Below are 26243 nucleotides of genomic sequence, written 5' to 3'. Positions count from 1 at the left end.
CCCCTTCCCAGTCAGTGTCATTAGTACAGTCAGTGTATATTGCTAGCACTGCTGTATTAGTGTCACTGGAGATGTCGGTGGCAATTCCCACAAAGTGTCAGCTTGCCCACTACACTCACTGCCACTATAAGTCGCTGATCACCATCCTTACGAGTAAAAAAATAAAAATTCCAGTCTTGTGCCCAAGCAGGAAGATGCCCAGAGGAGCTGCGTGCCTATGCTTTTCCTGCTGCTAGTTGTGTCCCTACCAGGTGGGGTACCTGTCCCTACTCTACCCACTTGCAAAATGCATTTCAAGCCTGTGAGCCAGGGCCTTCAAAGAGAAGTCTGGGATTTATTTATTTATAAGATTCATAGTTGCCTAGGTGGATGCAGCATCAGTCCCAATGCTGAATCTGTCCCCCCCCCCCCCCCCCCCACTGGCTTGAAAACTGAGAACCGAGTGATCAAAGACCGCTGACCCCTCGATGGAGCGCTGGGCTGTGGAGGGGGCTCAGACTTTTAGAGGCTGAGCCAGGTGCCAGTCCAGGCATGGGGGTTAATTCCGACCATGTTGCCACAATCTGGCCCCAGCTCTGTGACATCAGCCGAAAGCGAGCTTTAGCTTGCTGTCTGCTGAAACCACGTCACAGGAGTCCAGAGCAAACTGCACTTCTGTGATCCACAGGAGAAGTACAGCCAAACGAGATTTGGTTGCAATTCTTCTCCTTCTTCTTCTTCTTTTTTTTTTTTTTTTTTTTTTTTTATGGGCTCTGCCTGACCCAAGATGGCTGCTAGTCACATGGGGCGGCAACATCTAATTGGCCTCGCTTACCCAGTGACCCAGGAAGCCATCAAGTAACCATTCTCCTCTTGACTTTGTCTCCAGCTGCACTGCCACAGCAGGATAGTACCACCTGCAGTGGAGAAAGTAGACTGCACCTGCCTACATGTTTCTCATGATGGTCCGCATCAATGACTAAGAGCCTATATAGCAGGCGCAGAGGCCATACGCTAGTACTTCAATTCTAAGTTTAGAAAGCTCTGACAAAGGAAGGTAAAGGTTCTGTTTGGGGTTCAGATTTTTAAAATGTTGCACTACAGGTACGCTTTATTTATTTTTATTTTTTATTATGCTTTTGTAAGCACATTGTGGTGTTTGTGTTTTTTTTTTTATTTATTTTTTTGTTTTGTATTTTTTTCAAAGAAAACCCTGAAGTCTGTCCATCTTCACCTACCTTGAACATGTTCCTGTTTGTAAATGATTCCTTAACACTTCTGAAAGTCATGTGCTACAGTATATGGATATGGTTTTAAGGTTGTTGGCAAAGGCTCAACCAGCTAGGAGGACCAATTTAACGTCTTCGTTATAGGTGCCCTTATTTAAGTCGTCGCTGCCCCCCCCCCCCCCCCCCAATCAGCGTTCTCTCCCATTAATCTAGAAACTGGGCACCATTGTTTAAGTCAAGGGGTGATGAAGCTCTGGAGCAATAAATAATATGCCAAGGTTGTTGCCTTGCCATGAAAGACCTCCATCTGGATGGGGGAAGGGGAGAGCATTGGAAGTGCCCAGAGAACAGAAGACCGTTTTTTGTTTTTAATCTTGGTAGGTGTGAAGTTGGCATCGCCCCCTTTCTGCAGACGAGCCTTGAAGTATAGGGAGACGCCCAGTGATAATTGGCTGTACAGATGCTGTGGCCATTGTTCCAGACTTCAAAGGGAAGAACACTAGAGCTGGGACACCCAGCTGACTGACTCGGGTCTCCTGCCGCAATATGCCTAGAAGTCATTACCTAATACATATGTCCCCTTTGTCTTCCTGGAGGTTAGAAGTCAATGGCTTATTTCAAGATATGCCAGCAACCTTCCAGTAGTCTAGGGGATGGCCTCCTCCTCCTCCTCCTTCTTCTTCTTCTTCTTCTTCTTCTTTTTTTTAATTTTTTTTATTTGAGGTGTATTGTCTTAGTGGTAGTCTTAGCCCTTGTACACACGGTCGGAGATTCCAACAACCAAATCCGTCGGATTTTGTCCGAAACTGTTGTATACACACGGTCGGACAAAGGTGTCGGAAAATCCGATGTGATGACGTTATTTCGTTACGACGGGACTATGTTCAGGCTAGTAGCCAATAGCTTTGATGTAGGAATTTGATCTGAGCATGCGTGGCACTTTGTCCGATCGGAGTTGGTCCGATGGAAACAGTCCGATGCAGACCACACAGTCGGAATATCCGACAAAACGCTCCGATCGGACACATTCCGTCGGAATCTACGACCGTGTGTACAAGGGCTAAGTAGTCTTGGTGGTGGTGGTGGTAGTCTTGGTAATTAGGATTATTAGTGTATTTTTTTGTCTTTATTTATAGTAGTTATATTTTATATTATTTAATACTAAAAAAATGTAATGGTTAAATCTATCCTCCCCTGGATTTCCTAGAAATTTCTGCTATGGCCTTGAAGGGGCTGTTGATGATGATTTGCTAATGCTCTTTTAAATTGACCTTGCAGAATTTTAAACTGCTAAAGATTCCATTCCTGTTTCTGTGCCCCTCTCTGATTTTAGTTTTCACCATGACCTCCCAGCAAGTTCTGTTCCCTCTCATGCAATATTAGTGGTGTGTGTGTGTGTTCGTGTGTGTGTGTGTGTGTGTGTGTGTGGTGCGTGTTTTTATTTTTTTTTATTTATTTTTTTCGTTCTATGTAATTATTTTTTTTTTTTTTTTTGTCCTTGTAATAAGGAACATTGTGTTCTGCACGCTTCATACATTTTATTTATTTATTTATTTATTTATTTATTTTTTTGGGGCAATTTGAGTGATAAAAAAAAAAAGAGGTATGAGCCATCCTTCACCTTTTTAGCTATGCAGAATTTTTCCTTTTTATCACATCTCCAGTCCCGGAGGCTCTGCATCCTCCTGTTCTCTGATTTGCTGTAATTAACTATATTGCATAAAAAGATTGGTCCCCTGCACCCTGTGGTTAGTGCAGAGGGCACCGGTCATGTATGCATTATACATCGAGGTGCAATCAGGGGCTTAAAACCAGCATACCTGTTGCGTTTTTTGTTTTTGTTTTGTTTTTTGCAGCGGTACTGCCCACCGAATGCAATAGTAAATGTATACATGCTGCAGCATCAATTTTACCAACAACCCCTTTTTTAGCTGCCTTTGCAGCTGAGGGGGAAGGGGAGTGCAAAGTAAAGCTTAAGGCTCCATGCACACTGAAGATCAAATGCCCGTATTTTGGGAGCTTGGGTGTTTTTTTTTTTTGTATGTATGTATGTATGTATGTATGTATTTTTTTTCACAGCCCATAAACTCCCCTCTGTTATCCTATGTGTCCATGGGTACATTTTTGGCTGTTTATCAGCAGTGGATTTCATGGGCTGTTTTCTGAACGCCATAAAATCGCGTTCAGGAGTTGTTTTTCTGACCACAAAAAAAGTTAAACGCTCAAACGTGGCTCACCAGAGTTTAATGTTTTTGATCCATTGAAAATAAATAAATGCTAATAAACGCAAAAGTAAAAAAAAAAAAAAAAAAAAAAAAAAAAAAATGTAGACTGCAAAGCTACTGGCTTCTTTTTTTTTTTTTTTTTACCGTCCAGTGGGCACGGAGCCAAACTATATTTTTTTTATTTTTACTGCAACTATCCATGTAAGGATGTGGCTGTATGCTGCTGCTAATCACATATTTGAGGCTTTACATGTGTGCAGGGACAGATGAATAGCTCTGGACTCAAACTGTCTTTAGCCCTAATGTGAAATTCCCTAAAGATGACCAGTGATGATTGGGACCAGTTGATATGACCTGCCTCCCGTCATGGACGTTGTCCCAGGCGTCATGGTTCATTTGGTTTCCAGCCAACAACATGGCCATACAAGCGCAATGGTGTGTTTCATGGGACAACCAAACTGGGCCATCGGGATGGCGTTCCATGGGTCCACCAAAATAAACAGTGTTGGCATGACCTGCAGGGTATGATCGCCCGGGAGCGGGATCCTTGACAGTTTCTTGGGTAGATGGACACCTCTGATGTGGCTCTCTAACTTTTTACAATTTTTAAATGTATACATGGCAGCCTGTTTGGGGTGTTTCTAACTAGGTGTGTATATTGTCGTACACAGTTGCAAGACTTTAGTGGTTTGCTTTGTGTACATTGTATCTAGGGTGGGAACAAACAATCTCTTGTCGCTTTTTAGGTTCTAAGCTTTCCTGTTGTGGTTGGGGGCCGGGGGAAGTGACCGCATTGTAATGATGACAGTATTGACACACAACCCCCTCCCCCTCCTCTCACCACTGACCAGACTTGTTATGAAGATGGGTTTCTCCTTTTAATGGCTCCTATGTGTTTGTACTTTTGGTTTGTGTGTTTGTGTGTGTGTGTGTGTGTCAATATTTAATATGTGATCTATAATATAATTTTTTATATTTATTATTTATTACTATTAAAATTATTTTTTATTATTATTTCCAACTGTCATTGATTTCAAGGGACTGTCATACATATATACGCGGTGGCGTCATTCTTAATGTGGGCACCGAGCTGTGGCTTCACAGCCGGGCACCCACTGCGCATGCGCGAGCGGCGCAGGGTGCCGTGATACGCCGCACAGTCACCTGGGACACGTGACGGGTCCCAGATGACTGTGCGGCGCGAGGGGAAGTGATGTCACCAGCCCGGGCAAGGAAGAAGGCAGACTACGAGGGACCCCCTAGCAACAGGTATTTAGAGGTGAGTAAAAAAAAAACTTTTTTTTCCAATTTTTTTTTATTTATTTTTTTGTGGCAACACCACTTTAATGGTTATAAAAAGGTCAAATGAGCCTTGTGCAAGAAATCACTTGCTGCCATAACCAAAATAAGCCGTGTGGGGAATGACCACTTTCCACCAAGCAACCGGAGTGTTATGCAAAAAGGATGCAAACGTCGAAATAGTGTAATCCCGTTTTTAATAAAGATAAAATAAATAAAAACAAGAAGCCAAATGGCTGCTTACATTCCAAACCCGGCACTGGGGCTAATGAGCTTGTAGTGCGGTGGGAAATCCGTTCTGTGTGGTAGTTCCTGGGCATGCATTCCACCGCTAGCCGTCGAGAACCGGAGGGACCGGATGTGAGATGGTGTAGCGCCGGCTCCTGAAGAGCACGCGCTATGTGTTTTTGGAATTTAATGTTACACCTAAACTGCAGTTGTTTGGTATGGGTTTAATTGCTCCAAATTTTGACCTCTGCATCAGTCGGACTAGACTACGGGATGTTCTGCCTAGCCATAGGGGGCGCTGTCACTTCTGGCAGGTATGGAAACAGTCTGGGTGGGTGCTTTTAAGGTTACTTTCTCTCGGGACCAGCCCAGTGGGAGTGTCACTCTTGCTGTGCTTTCTGGGAGAGGGTACTTAAGAAGCGGATGTCACGTGTTTCGGGGTTCTGGGCCAGAAGCATGTTCTGACTACATGGTCCTGGTCCTCCTCACCAGCCCCCAGGATGCCTATGGCCTGGGGTGCGGATCCACGCGATTTTTGTCTCAGGGCTGGCTAGCCCGAGGCAAGGTTGCTAAAGAAGGGATTTGGAGGTGGTCCGGTGCTGTCTCTAGTGGTGAAGAGGCCCAGCAACTTCAAAGGACTCTTCGGGAGAAGGCCATGCAAGGGTTGGCTTCTCAACAAGAGCCTGGTAAAGCTGAAGGACCTAAGTGAATCCAATCTCGTGGGTATCGCCGGACCAGCTGCCAGATTCTGGTACCACACGAGTGTTCTAAAGTATTCAAGTTTCCTTGTTCCTGTACTATTACAAAGTCTGTGGCAGAGACTTATTCCTGATTTTAAGCACCCTGTTGGCTGCTAGTCCTGGTGAGAGAAGGACGATCCAACTAGGGTGAGGATCCAGCTGTGAATGGCTATTCTCTGGATTTTACTCAAAGTAAGAAGGTTCTATCCGGTGGAAAATCCGCCTGTGCTCCGCCGGACTTTTTCTTTGCAAAAGTCCGGCGGACTTAGAAGATTTGGAAAAATCCTGGCTGTTTTCTGACACAATTCCGCTCAAGCTTGGCTTGAATACACACGGTCACACAAGTTCGCTGAACTTTCAACCGTCAAGCGCGTGTTGTCGTACAACAACACTACAACGAGCTGAGAAAATGAAGTTCAATGCTTCCGAGCATGCGTTGCATTGTTTCCGAGCCTGCATAGGAATTTTGCGCGTCGGAATTTCCGATTGAGAGCAGGTTCTCAATTTTTTGGTCGTAAAAAGTTCCAATCTTTTGCTGGCCGAAATACCGCCAGCAAATGTCTGATGGAGCATACACACGATCGCATTTTTCTGACCAAAAGCTCTCATCGGACTTTTGCTGGCGGAATTTCCGATGGCGTGTATGCGGCATAAGTGTGACTTAATAGCAGCAGAGTAAAATCTGTTGTGTTGCAGAGCTGTGTAATTCTCAGACCTCGATGGACAGAATTGCAAATCTTTTGGCAGGAAAACTGCTATTGTATGCGTTTTTCTTCTGTGTACTTAGCGGTTTGCTTGGAGCTTAACTGTACATTTATTTATTTTTATTTTTCTAGCTTTGTAAGTGAAAGTTGACAGCATACTTCTGAATTGTATCTGCCACCCTTTTTGTAGGGGTTTCCTGTGCTTTGTCACTTTTTGTTAGAGGGATGCAGGCATGGTCTGACCACAGGGAGCCTGCTGGGCCCGTGTGATAACCCCGAGCAATACAAGTCTCATGAAACCGCCATTACTGGCGGTCAGACGTCAGCACTATTTTAAGCACTGATAACATAATGTGATAACTTTTGTGTTTGCATTTCTTAAATTCTTGTTTTATTGTTGTACCTATCAGCATGTTGCGATACATTAGAGTGCCAGAACATGCTGCACAAAAAATACAACTTTTTTTTTTTTTTTTTTCATATCCGTGTGGTGCGTTGGTGTGAACTGAAGCAACAGGACACAAAGTTAATTGCTTAATTGATACATTGCTGCTCAATGCCAGCCAAACGGGACTGGTGAGACTTAAAGGGGTTGTAAAGGTTCATGTTTCTTCAACTTAACGTATCCTATGCATTAAGGTGAAAAAACAACTGGACCCCCACCCCCCCCTCCCCCGTTTTTGCTTAACTAAACCCCTTCTTTCAGTCAGCGGGGATGCGTTGTCTGTCTGTCTCTCCACGGGCTCCCGGCTCTTGATTGGATGGATTGATGGCAGCGCAGCCATTGGCTCCCGCTGCTGTCAATCAAATCCAATGACACAGGCGCCCGGGGGGGTGGCGGCGCAGTCCTGCATTCGGCCTCTATGGATGCTGAATGCTGGACTTGGGAGCACAGCCGCAAGGGACCCCAGAAGAGGAGGTTCGGGGCCATGCTGTGCAAAACGAGCTGCACAGTGAAGGCAAGTATGACATGTATGTTTAACCACATGCCGACCAGGCCATAGCCGAAAGACGGCTACAGCGCGGTCAGCTTGCTCTCGCGCGCCCCTGGGAACATCCATGACCTCCGGGTCGCATCACGGCTCACGGTAAATGGCAGCAGTTTACCACACGATCGCTCCGTCAAATGATGGAGCATCACTTGTAAACCAGCGCCATGTCCATGATGCCGTTTCCTCCCTTCTCTGTACCGATCGGTACAGTGAGAAGAGGGAGAGATCGCTTACAGCGCTGTGGGCACTACAGATCCAGTCCACAGTGCTGCTCAGTGCCCATATTCTGCCAATACTCTGCCATAAATTTTAACAGAAACAAATTTGTTTGCGTTTTTATTTTATTTTTTTACCAAATTTTAAGTCTTTTTTTTTTTTTGATTTATAGCGCAAAAAAAAAAAAAAAAAAAACAGCGGTGATTAAATGCCACCAAAAGAAAGCTCTATTTGTGTGAAAAAAGGACAAACCTTTCATATAGCTACAGTATTAGTATTATGTATTTCCAAAGCCATTGTATCTAATTTTTAGGGACTCATTAATGACAGGAATAGTACCACTGGATTGGCGCAGGGCCAATGTGGTGCCTATATTTAAAAAGGGAACAAAGTCTTTACCAAGTAACTATAGACCTGTTAGTTTAACTTCTATAGTTGGGAAGATACTGGAGGGATTAATAAAAGATCACATAGACGAGTTCTTGCAGGAAAAAAATATTTTGAGCAACAGACAGCATGGATTCATGAAAGACAGAAGTTGTCAGACAAACCTGATTTCTTTTTATGAGGTGGTAAGTAAAACCTTGGACAGAGGGGTGGCGGTGGACGTGGTATACTTGGACAGAGGGGTGGCGGTGGACGTGGTATACTTGGACAGAGGGGTGGCAGTGGACGTGGTATACTTGGACAGAGGGGTGGCGGTGGACGTGGTATACTTGGACAGAGGGGTGGCGGTGGACGTGGTATACTTGGACAGAGGGGTGGCGGTGGACGTGGTATACTTGGACAGAGGGGTGGCGGTGGACGTGGTATACTTGGACAGAGGGGTGGCGGTGGACGTGGTATACTTGGACAGAGGGGTGGCGGTGGACGTGGTATACTTGGACAGAGGGGTGGCGGTGGACGTGGTATACTTGGACAGAGGGGTGGCGGTGGACGTGGTATACTTGGACAGAGGGGTGGCGGTGGACGTGGTATACTTGGACAGAGGGGTGGCGGTGGACGTGGTATATTTGGATTTTGCAAAAGCGTTCGATACAGTTCCGCACACACGGCTCATGTGTAAGGTAAAGTCTACAGGTTTGGAAATATCAGTTTGAAAATGGATGGAAAACTGGCTAAAAGACAGAATTCAGAGAGTAGTTGTTAATGATTCTTACTCTGAATGGTCTAAGGTTATGAGTGGTGTACCCCAAGGTTCAGTGCTGGGACCCTTACTTTTTAATATCTTTATAAATGATATTGGGTCTGGGATCAAGAGTAACATTTCCGTCTTTGCAGATGACACCAAGATATGCAGTGCAATAACGTCCTTACAGGATGTCACCAATTTACAAGCCGACCTCAATGCTCTGTCTAATTGGGCGACTATGTGGCAGATGAGGTTTAATGTTGATAAATGTAAGGTTATGCACTTGGGGGGGCTAAGAATATGCATGCATCATACACGTTAGGGGGAGTACAACTGGGGGGATCCATAGTGGAGAAGGATCTGGGGGTTTTGGTAGATCATAAGCTCAATAATAGCATGCAATGCCGAGCTGTGGTTTCCAAAGTGAGCAAAGTCCTTTCTTGTAATAAGAGAGGTATGTACTCCAGAGAGGGAGATATCATTTTGCCCCTGTTCAAATCATTAGTAAGACCTCATCTGGAATATGCCGTTCAGTTTTGGGCACCAGTTCTCAAAAAGGATATCGGAACTGGAGAAAGTGCAGAGAAGGGCAACCAAACTGATAAGAGGCATGGAGGAACTCGGCTATGAGGAAAGATTAGAGGAACTGAATTTATTCACTCTTGATAAGAGGAGATTAAGGGGGGATATGATCAACATGTACAAATATATAAGGGGTCCATATAGGGAACTTGGTGTCCAGTTATTCACTTTACAGTCAACAAAGAGGGCAAGGGGGGCACTCTTTACGTCTAGAGGAAAAGAGATTTCATCTCCAAATACGGAAAGGTTTCTTCACAGTAAGAGCTGTGAAAATGTGGAATAGACTCCCTGCAGAGGTGGTTATGGCCAGCTCAGTGGATTTCTTTAAGAAAGGCCTGGATACTTTCCTAAGTGTACATAATATAACTGGGTACTAACATTTATAGGTAAAGTTGATCCGGGGAAAATCCGATTGTCTCTTGGGGGGATCAGGAAGGAATTTTTTCCCCTGCTTTAGCAAATTGGATCATGCTCTGCTGGGTTTTTTGCCTTCCTCCTGGATCAACTGTGGGTATAGAATTGGGTATATGGGTTGGTATGATTATATATATATATATATATATATATATATATATATATATATATATATATATATATATATATATATATATATATATATATATATATATATATATAATGTGTGTGTATATAATTTGGACTTGTGTCTTTTTTCAACCTGACTAACTATGTAACTATATATTACATGACTGAGTAATTGTCATTCAAAATGTGAGCACTGAAAACTGGTCTGATTAGGAAGGGGGTTTAAGTGCCCAGTGGTTAAAAAAAAAGACCCTTAAGCCCCATACACACTATCGGATTTTCTGGTGATTTTTTTTTTTTTTTTTTTCCTTCAGATTTACCAAAACCATATAATATGAGGTCAAACCTTGCGTTTTCAATGTGTATGCAATCAGGCAGACCCTTGCACTACATGGTTTTGGTAAATCTGAAGACCAAAATCGGCAGAAAATCTGACGGTGTGTATCGGGCTTTTCAATCACTTTAGCACCAAGGGCCTACACACACTAAAGCAATCCATTTGCTTCTGCACCATACCAAGCCACATGTCCTCAACTGGTAGGGTGCTTTGCCACCGCCACCCCTTTACAAACGTCTGAATACACTATGGAGAAGTGAAAACCCCAGTCCAGGCTTTTATCTGTGATTTGGGGGGGGGGGGCACGCCGCCACACCCTAAAAGATTCATTTAAAGATGGTGCAGCCATAAGACCATACAGAACAAAATGGAGTACCCCATTTATCAGTTGTTTTTTCTGGTTTTATGGCTGTACCATCTTTAATACAGTAAGAGTGGTCCTTTAGTTCTCCTCCCCATATAGAGATTTTGGATTTTCATTGCCTTTCTATTCCAATGATTGTCACCAGGGCCAATGGAGAAGGGTATTGAGGGACCTGAGGCATTAACCCCTCGCCACCCTATTCAAAACAAATTTTTTTACTTTAGATGCATTTTATTAGTTGGACAACTGGTATCTTCAGAAGGACACAATATACCTCTAATAGCATTACTTAACCACTACAGATCCGCGCTATTGCCAAATGACGGCATCAGCGCGGACCTACATTTCCGGGACTACGTCTATTGACGTCGTCCCGGATACGAGCGGCCTGCGCGCCCCCTGAGGGGCGCGCGGCGCGCTCTGTGATCGGCGAGTCCGTGAGACTCGCCTGATCACCGATCCATGCAAGGGGTCGATCCCGACCCCTTATCACGTGATCAGCTGTCAGCCAATGACAGCTGATCATGTGATAGAACGGAGCCGGTAATCGGCTATTATTCCTCCTCGCGCTGACAGCGCGAGGAGAGAAAAAAAAAGCCGATCACCGGCGGCCGTGATCGGGACATCAGTCCCGATCACGGCCAGCAATACAGCTGACCACCTGCCCCCTGCCAGTGCCCACCTGCCCACCGCCGTGCCATCCTGAATAAAAGTAAGTGCCCCCCATCAGTGCCCATAGTGCCCACAATGCCACCCACAATGCCACCCACAGTGCCATCCAGCAGTGCCACCCACAGTGCCCACAATCTGCCTCAAAGGTGCTGCGACCCAGTGCCGCCCATCAGTGCCCAGCAGTGCCGCCCATCAGTGCCCAGCAGTGCCGCCCATCAGTGCCCAGCAGTGCCGCCCATCAGTGCCCATCAGTGCCTATCAGTGCCACCTATCAGTGCCACCTATCAGTGCCCATCAGTCCCATCTATCAGTGGTACCTATCAGTGCCCATCCGTGCCACCCATCCATGCCATCTTGTCTGTGCCCATCTTTGCCCATCAGTGCCGCCTTATCTGTGCCCATCGGTGCCGCCTTATCTGTGCCTATCAGTGCCCACCAGTGCAGCCCATCAGTGCCCACCAATGCAGCCCATCAGTGCCCACCAATGCAGCCATCAGTGCCGCCTAATCAGCGCACTTCAATGAAGGAGAAAAATGACCCGTTTGCAAAATTTTATAACAAACTATTAAAACATGATTTTTTTTTTTTTTTTTTTTTGTTTGTTTAGCAAAAAATAAAACTCCGAGCTGTAACTAAATACCACCAAAAGAAAGCTCTATTTGTGGGAAAAAAATGATAAAAATTTCATTTGGGTACAGTGTTGTATGACCGCGTAATTGTCACTCAAAGTGCATCAGCGCTGAAAGCTGAAAATTGGTCTGGGACTGAGGGGGGTTTAAGTGCCCAGTAAGCAAGTGGTTAATGTCCCTTGTTATAATTTTTAGTTACTACAGAGTTCTACTTTACAAAAGACTTAACAGTTTTTTTTTTTTTTTTTTTTTTTTGTGTGCCCCGTGAGGCTACCTTCATTTTGGGCTCCTGCCTCCTTCCCCTCTTCTTTTACTCCGCGTTCCTGCCTTCTCCTCTCCTCCTCTCCTCCTCTTTTCCCTCTCCCTCTCTTTAACCCTGGGATCCTACTGCCAGTTCATAGCCCTCTTTCACTCCAGGGTCCTACCTCCAACTTCTGCTCCCTTTTTTCTTTCCTGCCACCTTTCCCTCTATAATGCCAGGCTCCTACCTTCTCTCCCTCTTCTTTCTCCAATGTCTCACGCCCTCTCCCCCTTTTTTCTTTTGCCCGGGGATCCCCTCCCCCTCATCCTTTCGCCCAGGGATCCTGCCTCCTTTCCATCTATCATTCAAGGCTTCTGCCTCCTCCCCCTCTCCTTTCACCCGGGGATCCTGCCCCCTCTCCCTCTTCTTTTGCCAAGGGATCCTGCCCCCTCTTTTATTTTTATTATTATTTCAGTTACTTATATAGCACCATCAATTTATGTATATATCCCTGTAGTGTCCTTTCCAGTCTCACCCCCAGATCTGTTCAGCAGCGGTTCACATGCGGGTCATTGCTGATAGACAGATGCGGTCTACAGATAACTGGCAGATGTTGTGCTGTTATAACTTGTACAGTCAGCAGTTGTTTTGTGATTTTTACGGCTCATGACGGTGACAACTTGTGACCACAAAATGTCATGTAACAAACCGTGTGACATTCCAAGGAAGTTTCACAGAACTGTATTCATTTTGTGGATGTGTGAGAATGTTAATGCTGATGTTATAATCTGCTTCTATGTTGCTTTTCATTGGTTCTTCCTTCACCCCCTCTTTGTATTTTATTTTTTTTTTTATTTTTTTTCAGTGTAGCCCCCGAAGGAGCTGCTTGTTTTATTCATGCTTACCGTTACCTCACCTGCTCGCCTCTTCGTCTTGGGGGGGGGGCCCGTTGGAAAGTAGCCCAAATGATGATAAATCCGACACTTATTCCTTTTTGAAGATTTATTTGGGGATAACAGCAAAAGGAAAGAAAACAGTCCTTCAATAGAGGGTCAGAGGATAAAGGGGGAGTTTGGGCACCTGGTAATTGCGGGTTAGCGGTATTGGTCAGATCCAGAGGACAAACAGCCCCACAGACTGGATCCAGCAATCACCGGATAGGCCCCTCTCGCTGGACCAAGCAGCCAATGAGATGCTCAGCAAAGTCTCTGCCACAGACTTGTCAATTGAACTTTGAGATTTTGAGAGTTTTTAGGAAGAACTACCATACAGTACCAGATTCTTTCAGACGACCCGGCGATACTGTAAGGATATTGATCCGGGATGTGTCCTCCAACTGAGTTTCCAGGCTCCTCCAGAGACACCAGCCTTGCGCTCGGTCCTCCACCTGAGAAGTCCTCCCCTGGATCCTCCAGTTTTCTTGGCTTCTCCCCGCAGGCGAGACAGCACAGGACCACCCCTGGATCAGTAGGCCTCAAGACCTTCCTGGGCCTACACTCTCAGTTGCAAAGCCTTAGGCCAGCTGGCCCTGAGGCACAGAACCATGGGACACAGCCCCAAGCCAGGAGGGCCATGAGGTTGGGATAGCGGACCCCATGACAGGGACCAGGTAACAGACCCATATAAATGGTGTTGGTACCTTAAATGCCCTCTCCCAGAATGCACAGCAGGGAAACCACTCCCACTGAGCTATTTCCGAACAAGAGGTGACATTCAATGCATCCAGGCTGCTGCTGTTCCACACCCACCGGTGGTGACAGTGACACCTACGGTCAAGTGGGAATCGATGAAACCCAGCTGGATTGGTACAGAAACCAGAACTTTTAGAGAGAATTAGTCTGAGCCAAACTACAGCTTCAGACAATTACATTTGGGGGAAAAAAATAGCGTCTGCCCATCAGGAGCAGGGCGCTACATCGATTTTTATTATGTACCTTCTTGTAGGCTCGGTTCACACTACCGCGACTTGGGATCTGACTTGTCAGAGCTCAAGTCGCTTGACATCAGAAATTCCATTTATAGTCAATGAGAATTGTCTTAATGTATGCTACTGAAGTCGCTCAGACTTCAGAAAAGGTTCCTGTACTACTTCTAGGCGATTAGGAACCCATAGAAGTCAATGGAAGTCGCCTCTAAGTCGGATCTCCATCTATATTGAGGTGACGTTACAGCAAAAGAAATTACAGTACCTGCCCGTGAGAATGTGTTTCCAGCTCGATCCCATTGCGCTGGTTTTGGCGATGGGGTACTGTACCAAAAACCTAGAGTCCCAAAGAAAGGTAACCCAAAAAAGTGAGGTTCTCTGAGGAGCAGTACACCAAAATCTCTAGTTAATCTTACTTTATTGAAGTACTTCTGGCACTGGCTGCAATAGGAAAAACACATTTTCCTACTGCAGCGAGCCCGAGAAAGAAGCGACAATGTCACCTCTCTAATAAAAAAAATAATAAAAAAAAAAAAACCCTGGCATGGGTTCCCCTCCAGGGGGATACCAGGCCCTTAGGTCTGGTATGGATTTTAAGGGGAACCCCCTACGCCGAAGAAAAACTGTGCAGCGGTCCACTCAAAATCCATACCAGACCCTTATCCAAGCATGCAGCCCGGCAAAGAGGGAAGAAGACAACGGAAAAGACAGGGCCACTGCTAGCGGAGGAGCCCGGCAGAAGGCACCGGAGAGTGGGAGAAGTCGGAAGAAGACCCCCCCACTTGGTGTCATCTGTGTTTCTCTATGGCATGCAGGCAGATTATGGCTGGTGGGAGGTGCTGTGCATAGCTTCCTGAAAACAAGCCATGTGGGCTCATATAAATTATACACACGCACAGGCCTTTATGGGCCTTTTTATGCACGCAGGCTGGGTGGTGGAGAAGTGGAGTTGGGTTCCATGGATCTTATGATCTGTGTTTACATGGGAATTTGTTTGCTTGTCTTGGCTCTGTCTGTGGACTAAACACCTCTCTGTACCGGATCACTGGGGCTCTGTAAACATGGGTGTTCCCTGTCCGGGCTTAAAAAGAAATGTTAAGATATATTAATGAGCTTCCCGTTATGTATAGCCAAAGCCTTCTTCTTCCTTCTCCTTCCCCTTCTTCTTTATTTTTTATTTTTTTTTTATTTAATTTTTTTTTTGAGATGACTTTGATATTCAACTTTAATCATATTGGAGGGTTACACTGAGGGAGCAAAACAGTAAAGCACAGTCACTGTGTCCAACTCCTACACGAGGGTGGCTGCTCCCGTGTGCTCCAGCCCATTTATGCCATGGAGTGTATTTATAAAACCCCCCAAAAAAATGCATAGCCATTCACTCATTGAAAATGTATGCACATGCATGCTGTGTGACTGTCGCAAAAAACAAAGCAAAACCAATGTTATTTGGCCATTTCCTGTGTGTGTGTGTGTGTGTGTTGGGGTTTTATTTTTTTTATTTTTTTTTTTTATTGGTTTTAAATAGGAAATCGTATTTGGCCACTGGATGGTGGTAAGTAGCATGGGAAATCCTATTACACTTGGCACCATCTAGTGGCCAAATATCAGCATCATAGGAATATCCTATGATTCTTGGCACCATCTAGTGGTCAAATGCAGCATCTTCAATTTTTTTAATCATTAAAAACATTCATCCAGCACAGGAAATGGCCTGATATCCTTCTTTGTCAGGTACTTATCTTCTATTTGCATTGCATGGTCTTACACTTTGTTTCAATGCAGCATGTCTTATTTTTCACTTGTATTCAATGTGCTCAGTTAACTTTATTGTAGGGTTTTTTTTGTTTTTGTTTTTTCATTGGGCGTAATGAACTAACGATGCACACAGTGTGAATGAGCCCCGTCCCTCTGCAGTGTTCCTCCCTTTCATTCAATCTCTAGCATTGGAGGGTGGTGTGAAGCTAATTTTTGTATTTGATAGTGAAGGTGGTATTAATGTTTTCTTTGGTTCCAGGAACTCGGTCCTCACCTCTGCATCTCGGCCGCACCTCGCTACTTAATAGAGAGAGATAGTATGTGTATAAAGGATAGTTATAGTGTGTGTGTGTGTGTGTGTATATGTATATACATACACAAAATTTATTTATTATATAATTTTTACATACACTGGCAGAATTTGATTTCTTGGCCATTTTTCAGAGACTATGAATGATAACAAACTTTTTTTTTTCTTTCACTCATGGTTAGTATTTGCCTGAAGCTCATTTATTATCAATCAACTGTATTTACTCTTTTTAAATCATAATCGCAAGAAGCTACCCAAATGACCCTGATCAAAAGTTTACATACCCTGGCAATTTTGGCCTCATAACATGCACACAAGTTGACACAAAGGGGTTTGAATGGCTATTGAAGGTAACCATCCTCATCTGTGATCTGTTTTCTTGTAATTTAGTGTGTGTATAAAAGGTCAATGAGTTTCTAGATGCCTGACAGACCCTTGCATCTTTCATCCAGTGCTTGCACTGATGTTTCTGGATTCTGAGTCATGGGGAAAGCAAAAGAATTATCAAATGATCTGTGGTAAAAGGTAGTTGAACTGTATAAAACGATATCTAAGGAATTGAGAATGCCAATCGGCAGTGTTCAAACGCCAAGAAGTGGAAAATGAGGGATTCTGTTGAAACCAAACCACAGTCAGGTAGACCAACTAAAATTTCATCCACAACTGGCAGGAAATTTTTTTTGTTTTGGGATGCAAAGAAAAAAAACAAATAACTTCAAGTGAAATGCAGGACTTGACTCTCGCACATAATCAATCACAAGAACCTTATTAGAAATCTGCCTTTGCAGAGTTCCCATGCATGTCCTTTTATCGGCTTTCACTTTTCTCTCCAGTAGGATGGCGCCATCTTTCTAGCAGCAGAAATCCTGCATACATTCAGGAACACATTACCATGTTACTGTATATCACTGGAACTATACTGCTGAACTCGCATTCCACTGATTGTTTTTGCTGTGCTGTCCATCCCTTTTTGTTTTATTTTATATTTTTCCTCTTTCAGAGAGAAATTTGATAGCTGATCTCTAGCAGCCTTTATATAACACAACCGCAGCTCCTGACTAAGGCCTGTACTGCGCCTGCATCCCCTGACCATCTCCGTCTTGTGCCCTGCCTGCATGTGCTCTGACCATCTCCATCTTGTGCCCTGCCTGCATCCCCTAACCATCTCCGTCTTGTGCACTGCCTGCATCCCCTAACCATCTCCGTCTTGTGCACTGCCTGCATCCCCTAACCATCTCCGTCTTGTGCCCTGCCTGCATCCCCTGACCATCTCCGTCTTGTGCACTGCCTGCATCCCCTAACCATCTCCGTCTTGTGCACTGCCTGCATGTGCTCTGACAGTTTTCTGTATTATATTCACTAAATATAATGGCCCTTTTGGTGGTGTCAAGAACTGCCCTTTGAAGCCCCCTATATTGACCATCACTGCCTCTTAAACCTAATCTTTTCTTCCTTGTGAGGGACAAAGGGTGATCTCTTATTTTCTGACCTCTTGTATTCTCTTCTATTAATACACTTTTTGTGTGTGTGTGTGTGTGTTTGTTTGTTTTTTTGGTTTTATTTATTTAACATCCTGAGATATGGTTTCCCACTATAATAAATATTTAGTTCTTGGATTTCCTCAGCTATAATTGGGTTACTCATGTTTGTCTTTTTATATCCCACAAAGTGCATCTCTGTTGTGAAATGTACAGATAAAAAGCTGAACGGGTTGGGGGAGAATTTTCCCTTGCAGTTGCTTGCCCTTTCTACTGCAAGGGTTAAATGCTTTTTGGCTAGGGGATGATGAATTAAATCATCTGCATGCCTTTTTCTTACCCCACCGACAGCCCACTTCCCCTCAGCTGCCTGGAACCTAGGAATGTGGCCGGGTCCAGGGCCACTAATAAGACAGTACAGCCATCCCTCCTGTACTGGGCCCGGGCACCTGTTGAGCGGGGCGTCCAGCTGTGCTGTCTTATTGCAGATACTGATCCTCTTCAGCAGCGCTGCCAGTTTCTCCTCCTCTTCCCCCCCCCCCCCCCCAGCTGCACTGCAAGCAGATTGGTTCCAGTACATGTCCCCCCCCCCCCATGTGCCCTTTTTCCCTGCAGTGCTGCCCTCCTCTCCTGCTGGGACACAGGGGGATGTTTCAAGATGGAGAACAGAGGAAGGGGCCAATAAATGTGTAAACTACTGGCCCCTTCCTTTACTGAATGAACACAGTGAGCAATTTGGTACCAATAACTCCTGTGACCATTCATCACTGAAGCATACTACACGGTTTACTATGCTTCTGTAGCACTAACCCCCGAAGGAGCTGCTGGTTAGATTTGGGCTTACCATTACCGTCTATTCTCCTCATTGCACGTCTAGGAGTGTCCCGTGGTAGATGGCCCAGTAACTTGAGACCGACAACCGATCCACTTGAATGGATTTTATTTGCAAAACGTAAACCATGAACAGTCTCTTAAATTTGGATCAGAGGGTTGGAAAGGAAATTCAGGTACTCTTAGTGTCAAAGTCAAAATGTTGAACTTGCTTACTTTGGGGTTCACTGGGAAGAATGCTCCTTACATTGGTGGTTAGTGGGAAGAATGCCTCTTGTGTTATGTTGGGCATCAGTGGAAAGATGTGCCCCCTTTACAAACCACTAAAAAGATCATTGATGTCATAATGCTGGTTCTCCCAAGTGGTATTGGTAGCAGAATTTTGTAAGCACCATCACATGGATGGTCAACCAACCACCACTCAAGAAAAGACCACTAGAATCCTGATTGGGAATGGCTGGTTTGGGGAATGGAGAGTGTCTAGTCACAATGCTCCTTTCACTGAAAAATACTCATTACTTGCTGGTGTTGAAGCTTACATGGAGAAATATTATCCCTCCAATTCATTTGACCGTGTTCAGACCTTGCCAGGCTTGTGGCCTAGCCGCCATTTGCATCATGGAGAACATACTCCGAAGCAGCAATGGCGGTGATGGCAGGATGAGCAGTGGAAAAGTGCTGTGCGGGTGAATATAAGGGGGAGATGTATTTCAGACACCCTGTTGCTGTGCCCTTCATAAGCAAGGTAAAAGGGTCTTCAAAGTATGGACGTATTTTTCTCTTCTGACAGAATGTCTTGCTTGACTGCATCCCTCATTTTAGGAGGAATTTGATGGTTTAAGGCTATAGCCCATATTTGCTAATGAGCACACACTGTTCTCTTTTTACCCTGCAGATGGTACAAACTCCACTCGAAGCCTGGGAAAAAGGAGAAGGAGCGAGGGGAGATCCAAGTCTCCATCCAGTTCACCCGCAATAACCTGACCGCAAGCATGTTCGACCTCTCAATAAAAGACAAGCCAAAGACCCCTTTCGGAAAGCTGAAAGACAAGATGAAAATCAAGAAACGTTTTGACATGGAGTCGTCTTCTGCCATCGTACCAAGCAGCGTCGGCCGGCTAGACAGTGATGAGGAGGAAGAGAAGAAGCCAAAGTCAAAGGCGGCTGCTTTCTTTAAAGGACATCTACGCAAGAGCTCCCTGACCAAGTCCAATACGTCTCTGGGCTCGGACAGCACTATCTCCTCTTCCAGCGGCGCTGTACCCACCAATACTGGCATCTCTATAGTGGTGTCAGATACTGGCAAGAAGCCTGCTGCCAGGAACAACAGTCTCTCCACTGAACCCTCAGGTAAATGTCTGTGAAGGTTCTCATTTATCCAGGTCATGGTGTATCTAGTGGTAGTTGGGTACATTCAACTGGACTTGTTCAGCATTGAAGAGATTTTGGAGTTTATTCTTCAAGCCACTTCAGGTAATGAGTGTCAAGAAAATACCCCTGCATTTATATCTACCCTTAACCCAGCCTTTCATAACCTTTTTAACATGTAGGAACCCTTGATACAATTTTTATATATCTACTAATCAGTACAATAGCATAGTAGTCAATGGGAAGAGTGCTCCTTACACTTGCTGTCAGTAGGAAGAATACCCTCCTTTTACAGATAGTTAAAAATAATATTGGTGTCATCGGTTACTTATATGTGAGGCAGAAATCGACTGTTGCTTAGGGAATCCTTTACAACATCCAAAGTAACCCCAGCCCAGAACCCATCTCGAAACAGGCTGCCTTTGCCAATCATGGCAACCACGGCACGTATAGAGATTAGTTTTCCAAGAATGTTCTCATCCGCAACTTTCAACCCCCCCCCCTCCCCCCCCACAATCCTGGTTAGAACATCTACACCAGGGATCCTCAAACTACGGCCCTCCAGCTGTTGTGAAACTACACATCCCATGAGGCATTGTAAAACTCTGACATTCACAGACATGACTAGGCATGATGGGAATTGTAGTTCCTGAACAACTGGAGGGCCATAGTTTGAAGACCCATGATCTACACATTCCATGGTGATTGGCTCAAGCTGTATGGATATCAATGCCGGGGTACCTTCAAAACACTAATTAAAAAAAAAAAAGTTAAAATAGTGAAGTGGCTTGGAGAAGCCAACCACAATACGTGTGTGTGTGTGTGTGTGTGTGTGTTGCGGCTTGCAAGTGGTTTACCGAGGTTATGACTGAAGCCATCAGCCATAACCCCATTATTTTTATTTATGTATTTATTTATTTTTCTCATGAAAGTGGTCAGAGCAGCTAATTGGCAACTGGATGGCTTTCAGAAGCAGGAGAGTCGTTCTCCCCAACTACCATTCCTGCCTGCCTCTCATGGACCTCTCTACATGATAGACTGAAGCCAAGTACTAGGTTAGGGACTCTCCTGAAAAGAGGAGGGGAGGGAGGAACCTAAGGGCCACACATATCCTCCTCCCTAGACTTGGGGTGTGGTTCTCCAGGCTTACCCTTATCCTTGTGAGTGAAAGACCCACAATTAAAGCGGGAGTCCACATTTTTTTTTTTTTTTTTAAAAGCCAGCAGCACTTTAGGGTGGACCTCCGCTTTAAGTGCAATGAAATACAAAAAAGGGCCAGTGTGCAATGCAATGGGGAGATTTACTAAAACTGGTGCACTCCAGAATCTGGTGCAGCTGTGCATGGTAGCCAATCTGCTTCTAACTTCAACTTGTTCAATAAAGCTTTGACAATAAAACCTGGAAGCTGATTGGTTTCCGTGCAGAGCTACACCAGATTTTGCACCATGCAGTTTTAGTAAATGACCCCCACTGGCTATGCCCTGAGGCCAGGAGTATGAGCGTTGGGGCAACACATCCTTACATTACACTCACAGACCCATTCACACCCAGCAGGTCACAGAAATGTGGCTTTGCCTATGAAAAAGAGTGACTTCTCTACATTTGATAAGTGAGGGATGGACATGACTGTGTGTGTGTGTGTGTGTTTTTTATTTTTTTATTTATTTAATGTTTTTTGTATTTCTCACTTCGTATATAAAAAAAGGACCACAAATGACGTTATGGCCATGTTGGCTGTAAATGGCACTTGGCCTCACAGATCTTGGTTCTCCCTATGGAGCAGTATGACTTTGGCAGTTTTGTTTCTCTGCTGCCCTCTGTCTATCAGCAGCGTGTACAGCAGTCTTGGGTTTAAATCGTGCTCACCTGACACCGTGCTTTGCTACAGCTTGTAAAGAACATTGTGATCAGTGTATATGTACATATTCTAAAAATGTATGGGGCAGCACTGTGAATAGCAATTTAGATCAGTCTCGTTCTCTCATATTGGTGAGAATTATTTCTGCCCAACTTAACTTTTTTTTCATTTTTTTTTTTTTTTTAAGATCCTCCAATAAAGATTTACCATAGGTAGTGGCAGTTTTGTTACATCTGCAGAACCTATTCCTGGTGGAACATGTGATCAGAGCATGAAGGAGGTATAGACCTCCATGAAAGGGGTGTGCAGTATGGTAGAGGCGGCAAATCTTCCACCTTGGTTATGGTTGGGAAGAGGGGTATGTGGTGGAGGCCCACAAGGACACAGTATACAAACTGATCCCTTTATAGTAGTGGTCATCAACCCTGACCATGACCACTGCTTTATAGAACAGGTGATTTATATACCCCACTGACCTCCATTCTATCCCTCCTATACAGACATAGTAATACCCCAATCATCCATATAATACTCTTTCCCCTTGTCAATTCAGACACATTCATTTCAGCTCACACCTGCACTGCATTATGGACCAGAACAAATGTTTACATTTCTGCTATGGGCCTGTTTTAAAGAACAAGTTAAAGCGGAGCTCCACCCATGCGCAGTAGGGAACCAGGAAGTGAAGCTGCAAAGCTTCATTTCCTGATTCCCATACCGAAGATGGCAGCGGCAGCACCCGAGAGACAATCAAGAGATCTGCTTCGGGTGCCGACATCGCGGGCGCGCTGGGCGGGTAAGTGTCCTTATTTTAAAAGTCAGCAGCTGCGGTATTTGTAGCTGCTGACTTTTAAAAACAAAAAACTGCGGAACTCCCGCTTTATAATACATTGTAGGTTGTAATATTTTTTATTTTTTAGTCATTTTTGGGTCAATTCACCAAGTTAAATATTGCATATGTAGCACTGACCCCTGAAGGAACTTCTGGATTTATTTGGGCTTACCGTTCCCTCCTTGTTTTCTTCTGTCTTGGGGTTCCCGTGGTAGATGGCCCAATCTTTTCGGTTATTTAGAACAGAAACCGTCTTTCAATAAAGGGTAGAGGGTTAGGAGTGAGTTCAGGTACTTTTAGTGCAAAAAATGGAAGTCTTTAGAGAAAATCCAGAGAATAGAGACCCGTTTCATAACTGCATTTAATATCTACTCTTGCCGTCGGTGACGACTACACCTGCGGTCAAGGAGAACCCAGTGCAACCCAGCTGGACTGGTACTGAAACCAGAAATTTTGAGAAATAGGCCCGAAACCCAACTGTCGTTTCAGGCAAATTAACTTTTCAAAAAACCATTGCGCCTGCTCGTCAGGAGCCAGCGCTACACATAATTATAGGAGTTAAAATAACTTGTGGTGTGTATATAACTCTCTTCACAAAAATGCATTTTAAATACCGCATGGGTAATTTATTTTTTTATTTTTTTTTCGTTTGCAGTATTTATGTGCTATTTACGCGCACGCGTGTGTGTGTGTGTGTGTGTGTGTGTGTGTGTGTGTGTGTGTGTGTGTGTGTGTGTGTGTGTGTGTGTGTGTGTGTGTGTGTGTGTGTGTGTAGGTTAAACATGTAATAATTGACCTTTTCCATATCAAATGACATAGTTGGGTTAAGTGTGTCACGTGACCCAAATATCTCATGTGAATGCTTTGTAGATTGACCTCATTGACCTGTATGGGTGTTTTTATTCTTTTATTATTTTTTTCCTTCGCACCTTTTTTTGCTTATTGTTTTATTTAGATTTTTTTTTATTTTTATGAGGTCAATTTTTTTCAATTGTCCTTTTTTTTTTTTATTTTTTTTTTATTTGAAGTGACTACATTCCTATTTTTTTTTCCTTCATCAGTCACTCTATAAAATATCAACTATATTATGGCACTCTCATTTATAAACTATATAATATATATATATATATATATATATATATATATATATATATATATATATATATATATATATATATATATATATATATATATATATATATATATATATATATATATATATATATATATATATATATAAACAATACTCAATTGTTTTTGTTGCAAGTGCACTAATACGGCTACAATCATCTTAAGCATATTGGTCTGTGAATCCAGTGTTATTGGTGAGCCCTGTATTAAATGTTGTAACCTTTGCACCTCTATCAATCAGTTTTGACATATTGATTATGGTTGGCCCTTAACTCTGTTGTACATGTTGATGTGTAAAGGGCTGTGCGTAACTGTACAACCCTATTCATATTTATGTACAGGACCTAGAGAACCTATTTTTTCTTTCCAAGGGCAGGTTACACCATTCAGGGTAATACCTGGTACAGGATGACCAAACCCCCTTATTAATTTTTGTCTGGTGTATTGTGTTCCCATCTTGTAGTTATGGACCAATCCTCTCCTAGACTGACCCACAAGAGGGCCTTCAGCGACGAAGTCGGTCAGGTGAATACGTTCCCTGAACCAAAGGCTGTGCAGAACCTCAAACCAAAGAGCAGCCCCATTTCCAAATCTTCAATGTGCATCAATGGGAGCCATGTCTACACAGAAGTGCCTCCTCCAAGGTCTCCTTCTCTGGAAAAATCATCACAAGCTTCCAAATCTTTTCAGAATATTCTAAAGAAAGCAGAGGAGGCTGTGGTTCCTGAGGCTCTGATGAGGCAGACCCTTATTGGGGAGAAACCAGAGCGCAAGTCTGCCACCCCTCCAGTGTCTTCTACAGAAGAGGAGAAGATCTCCTTAAAAATGACTCCAAAGCCAAAAACGGACCAGGCCAGAGTGGAGACTAAGCCTGTGCAAGTCACATCCCCCATGGTGTTTTCCGAGGATCTCTCCAAGAATAAGGTCTCAGAGGTGAAGCCCAAAGAAGAGAAGGCCAAGGATGGCCTCCAGCTTGGATCTGGAAAGAAGGTGGTTAATAAGACAGGTGAAGATCCCAGCCCACATGTGCCTTCCAGCTCTGAGGACAGAAGCAAAGTTGGCAGTTGGTTCGGTTCCAAAGATGCAAAGGATACGCCACAAAAACCAAGGTTAGTAGACTTGTTCTTGAACCTGTGCTTCATTTTGGCAATTTTTGTTTGCTCGGGTCATGTAGTATATCCCATTATACTGTCATCCTCTGTATGTGTCCTGTTGCTTTTGTCATTGGAACAAAGTGATCAGACAATTAATTTTACAGTTATCACTAAAACAGAAGGCAAGTAGAAATCATCCAGTGGGGACACTTGTTTAGAAGGCCATTTTTGTGTTGGACATTTCTTCTTCTTGCTTCCTGTTGTCACTGGGACAAGAAGTGGAAAAACAAAACCTTGACAGGAGTTTTAACCCTTCCCACTCCAGCCAAAGTGTTAAAAAAAATAAAAATAAATAAAGTTTAGCCTGTTAGATACTCTTTCAGTTCAATCTGTATTGCCTGAAATACAGTGCCTTGAAAAAGTATTCACACCCCTTGACATTTCCCTCATTTTGTCATGTTACAACCAAAAACTTAAAAGTATTTTATTGGAATTTTATGTGAAAAATTTCAGGTTTTTTTTAACAATAAAAAAAAGGTTGAAAACCATTTATAATTTTCCTTCCACTTCACAATTATGTGCCACTTTGTTGGTCTATCACATACTATCCCAATGAAATAATTTACGTTTTTGGTTGTAACATGACAAAATTTGGAAAATTTCAAGAGCTATGAATACTTTTTTTTTTCAAGGCACTGTATTGGTTGCCATAAAACAGTTTTTTCAGAAAACCTGAAATCGGGATGCGCCCAGATATGGATGCTCATAGAGGTACGTTTGATGACTTCTAGAATGGCTCAGGAGGGGCTGTTTTATCAAATCCAAAAGAGGAAGCAGAAAAGTGATGCCATCTGCACAAATACAGTTTATGAGAAGTGTTGTCACTTTTCTTGTGTTATGCAGTGTATAGAAGATCATAATTGCATATGCAATATTTATTACCAATCTTTTAGCAGCCTCTGCATCTATCTATTCGAAGGTGCCTGTTTTTCCTGCTGTGGGCCCATATGGCATAACCTCAGGCTAAAAAAAGTACAATTAGACCGCTTCGCTTCCTTTTTTTTTTTTTTTTTTTTTTGTAGCATTTCCTTTTTAAAAGGAACCTGTCTGGTTAGGTCAGCCCTTCACAGCCTTTTCCACACACAGGAACCATTAAAATAACTTTGGTCTCTGGAAACCCCTGCTAAAAATGGCTATTTACAACTCTTGATGCATTGGTATGATATTCAGTGGGAAGAATGCTCCTTACACTTGTGGTCATTGGGAAGAATTTCCCCTTTACAGGTGGCTAAAAAGATCCATGGTAACTTACCTGAGAGGCTAAAATTGCCCATTGCTCAAGGAACCCATAGCAACCTCTGGAGGAACCGTAGAGTTCTATGCATGGAACCCAGCTTGAGATACCATGGGTTAGACGGCCACTGGTGACTTATTTTTGAAAGGTGTAAGATGCTAGTCTGTCATTATCCTTTACTTCTTGGTAAGATCCTGCTCTGGAACCAGCATGTGTTGAGCTTTTCTCAGAAAACCAAAAATGATGGCGGTTG

At 43.8% G+C, this 26243-nt stretch overlaps 1 protein-coding gene across 1 annotated transcript in view; it reads left to right on the top strand.

Annotated features, from left to right (window-relative positions):
• Nucleotides 1-26243, top strand: part of LOC143975605 (uncharacterized) — a 99317-nt gene that overhangs the window by 37083 nt on the left and 35991 nt on the right. Inside the window, exons 3-4 of the mRNA XM_077478082.1 lie at nucleotides 19309-19763; nucleotides 24066-24711. Coding sequence (XP_077334208.1) covers nucleotides 19309-19763; nucleotides 24066-24711 — 1101 coding nt within the window. The remainder of the gene's footprint in view (nucleotides 1-19308; nucleotides 19764-24065; nucleotides 24712-26243) is intronic.

Source organism: Lithobates pipiens, unplaced genomic scaffold (assembly GCF_037356315.1).
Source record: "Lithobates pipiens isolate NorthernLeopardFrog02 unplaced genomic scaffold, aLitPip1_a1.2 Scaffold_13, whole genome shotgun sequence".
Lineage (NCBI taxonomy): Eukaryota > Metazoa > Chordata > Amphibia > Anura > Ranidae > Lithobates > Lithobates pipiens.
This window is presented reverse-complemented; position numbering and strand designations above follow the sequence as displayed.